Source organism: Aedes albopictus, chromosome 2, assembly GCF_035046485.1.
Source record: "Aedes albopictus strain Foshan chromosome 2, AalbF5, whole genome shotgun sequence".
Lineage (NCBI taxonomy): Eukaryota > Metazoa > Arthropoda > Insecta > Diptera > Culicidae > Aedes > Aedes albopictus.
The window spans coordinates 321,024,828-321,027,711 of NC_085137.1; the positions used below are offsets into that span (position 1 = coordinate 321,024,828).

Below are 2,884 nucleotides of genomic sequence, written 5' to 3' on the forward strand. Positions count from 1 at the left end.
AATAATGAAATACATTGTTGTTTTAAGTTTGTTTCTTGAGATTTGTGCGTCTGAAGTTTCGATGTAATGTTGAACTGTTGTGTCTTTCTCAGTCTAAGAGCATTGAAACGGCTAGTTTGGCATAACCCGACGTTTCGGTCCCGTGTATTGGACCTTTTTCGAGGGATAAGCAGTCAACCGTCTCTCATTATGCGGTTTTTAAATGCAGTTTGAAAGTTGGAGCTTCTTGCAATGCCATTTAACATAAAACACATAAATTTTTCTTGTACTTTTTGGGACAACTTGCACTGCACACTACAGATAACAGCGAGCGAGGCGGTTGACTGCTTATCCCTTGAAAAACGTCCAATACACGGGACCGAAACGTCGGGCTATGCCAAACTAGCTGTTTCAATGCTCTTAGACTGAGAAAGCCACAACAGTTCAACATTTCCTCATAGTCGTATACCTCTTCCAAAAATAAAAGTTTCGATGTAATGTTAAAGCGCGATTTCAAGAGGTTTGTCCTTAATTTGATTCTATAGTTGCCCATTTCCACTTTAAATCAACCTTAAGTTTGCATGTAAAGTAATGATTGCTTCAAATACACCGTATACCTGCATGCAATAAGGTTTCAGCACTGTGGTTACATGGGAATAATGTCTATGTGTCTAGATTTTTTTTAAACAATTCAAGAAATTTGTTTTCCATATATTTAATAACTTATTTATAATTATTTTGGAAACAAACAACAAATTTTGGTTTCAGTAACGATAAACGATCAAGTTACTTACTTGATACGGTAAACATTTGTAAATAATAAACGAAAATGAACTAGTACAGTGATAAAAAAAGAAACAATAACAAATAACAAGAAACAATGAAAAAAGTAAAAAAGAACAAATAACAGAAATGATACCTAAACATAATGACAAAAATGGTGCATGTCATTCTCCATCTGAGCAAGCACTTTCTTCAGAGGACATTTCAACATCAGCTCTGTCAGTGCTCTCGTCGTCAGTGTTGGCAGCCATTTCTTTTCTTTGGGCGATGTACGACATTTTTACATCAGACCACGCCAAAGCTGTTACCATTACATCATACAGATTGTCCTCGGGAGATGTTTTACGTGCTAAATTTGACCTAGAAAATTTATGTCGTTTGTGCATGCGTTCCCATGCTTGTTCGTCGATAAAGTTAATAGTGTAAGGCTTGAATAAAAAAAAAACAAGTATTTAATTCTGTTTATTATAAGAACTCATTCCACTTACCAATTTGGTGATGTACTCCGGCAAGTGTTTGTATTTATGCAAACAGGGCGGAAGCTTTTTAACGAACGTGAATTCTGCCATGATATTCTTCTCCAGTTCCTCGTACAGCTGCAGGACCTTTTCAGGATCAAGTCTTCGGGATGAGAGTGCCAGGTTGCTGATCAGCCTAAAATTTTCCACCAGTTTTACTTTCATTCCAAGAATATTGAAAAATGCGGTAGGAACCGATAGCATGAGGCGTGCAAGATTCCCATTATTGGAACTTCCACTGCCTCCGGGCTTTGGCCGATTCACATGTGCTTTGAACTGATCCTCTAGATTATTCAAAATTCTTCTGTGCTCCGCTCGTACTTCAGGATTTGTCAACGCTGGGTTATTGGGGATATTCTTTTTTGCCGAGTTACGAATAAGCCATTCCGCGCTATTTAAGCGAGAGTGAAAATATGACGGCCCTATTACACTATCTACTCCTGCAATGCATACCGGGCAAGCTTGGGTGTTTTTGTTGCCCACAATAGCATTAACAGCTTTTCCATCGATTAAAGAATAGATTGCTTCTACTGTTATTCGAAGACGAATATTATCTACGTTGACTATGACGGGATCGTCTTTGATGTCGTTGATTTCATCGAAAAAGTTGTTATACATTTCCAGTGTGATGGCATCCGTCTCTTTCGTCCAGCTTAATGATCGTGGGCGACAAAACAAGTTCGACTGCGGGTTTGGATTCCGGTAGATTTCGTCCCCAGACATTGTTGTCAGCTCCAGACACATATAATTTTCTGACAGGAGGCTCGCATCACTACCAAGAATGTTTTCCTGGTTATACTGGGAGAAACCTGTCGCTGAATCAGGACCTCCCGCTACCCTCATCAAACAGTCAATGACTATTGGTGCGCCGTACGAATTTGAAATAGCATCCAGTTTTGATCTTGTGTCTGTTAGTTCAGTAATTCATCTAGCATCATTTTCAATCATATCCCGAACGGAAACGGTACACGAAAGGTATCCTTTTTCCCAGTTTGGAGTTAAAAGGACGGTACCGTGATTTCGGGTGAAATTGATCACTTTTCGCAGTTGTTTGCGTCTAATTTTTGAATGTTTGTCGATATGGTTAAATTCAATGCTTTAAAACAAGTACGACCATGGTTTTCGTCAATCAACGAGGTGGAAACTTTTACAGTAAATCATTGTATTATAATAATTATCATTTTAAATAAAAAATCAACAATTTTACTTTCGGGGTGAAATTGATCAGTCAGTGAAATGCCTTTGTAAGTGCTGAAAATTATTTTTCCAACTGAATTAACCACCCCAGAATGCGAAAAGCTATGCAAAACTGTTACAAGTTTAGTAAATTTTTAATTATGTAAGTATAAAGTTTAATAAATCCAAAGAAAACGCCTAAAAGTATGCAATTTTCTCACTAATTATGTGTACCGTAAACCGGGGTCAAATTGATCAGTGGGGTGAAAATGATCACTCGGGTACTACATTGTAATTCTATACTAGGAACTCTTAAGCGTCGTAATGATCTTAAACTTTTTACGTCATCTGATTCGTAGATATCTAGAGATGAATGTAGACTTTTAATTTTTTAGCATAAAGTTAGTTTTGCCTTATTTTTCCAAAGA

The 2,884-nt window shown here is 37.4% G+C and overlaps 1 protein-coding gene across 1 annotated transcript; it reads right to left on the bottom strand.

Annotated features, from left to right (window-relative positions):
• Positions 1–926: 926 nt before the first annotated feature.
• Positions 927–2,123, bottom strand: LOC115254807 (uncharacterized). The gene is made up of 2 exons (XM_062854729.1): positions 1,251–2,123; positions 927–1,190 (listed from the first exon to the last, which is right to left on the bottom strand). The coding sequence occupies exons 1-2, from the start codon at positions 2,121–2,123 to the stop codon at positions 927–929; spliced, it is 1,137 nt and encodes a 378-aa protein (XP_062710713.1).
• Between the last annotated feature and the right edge of the window lie 761 nt (positions 2,124–2,884).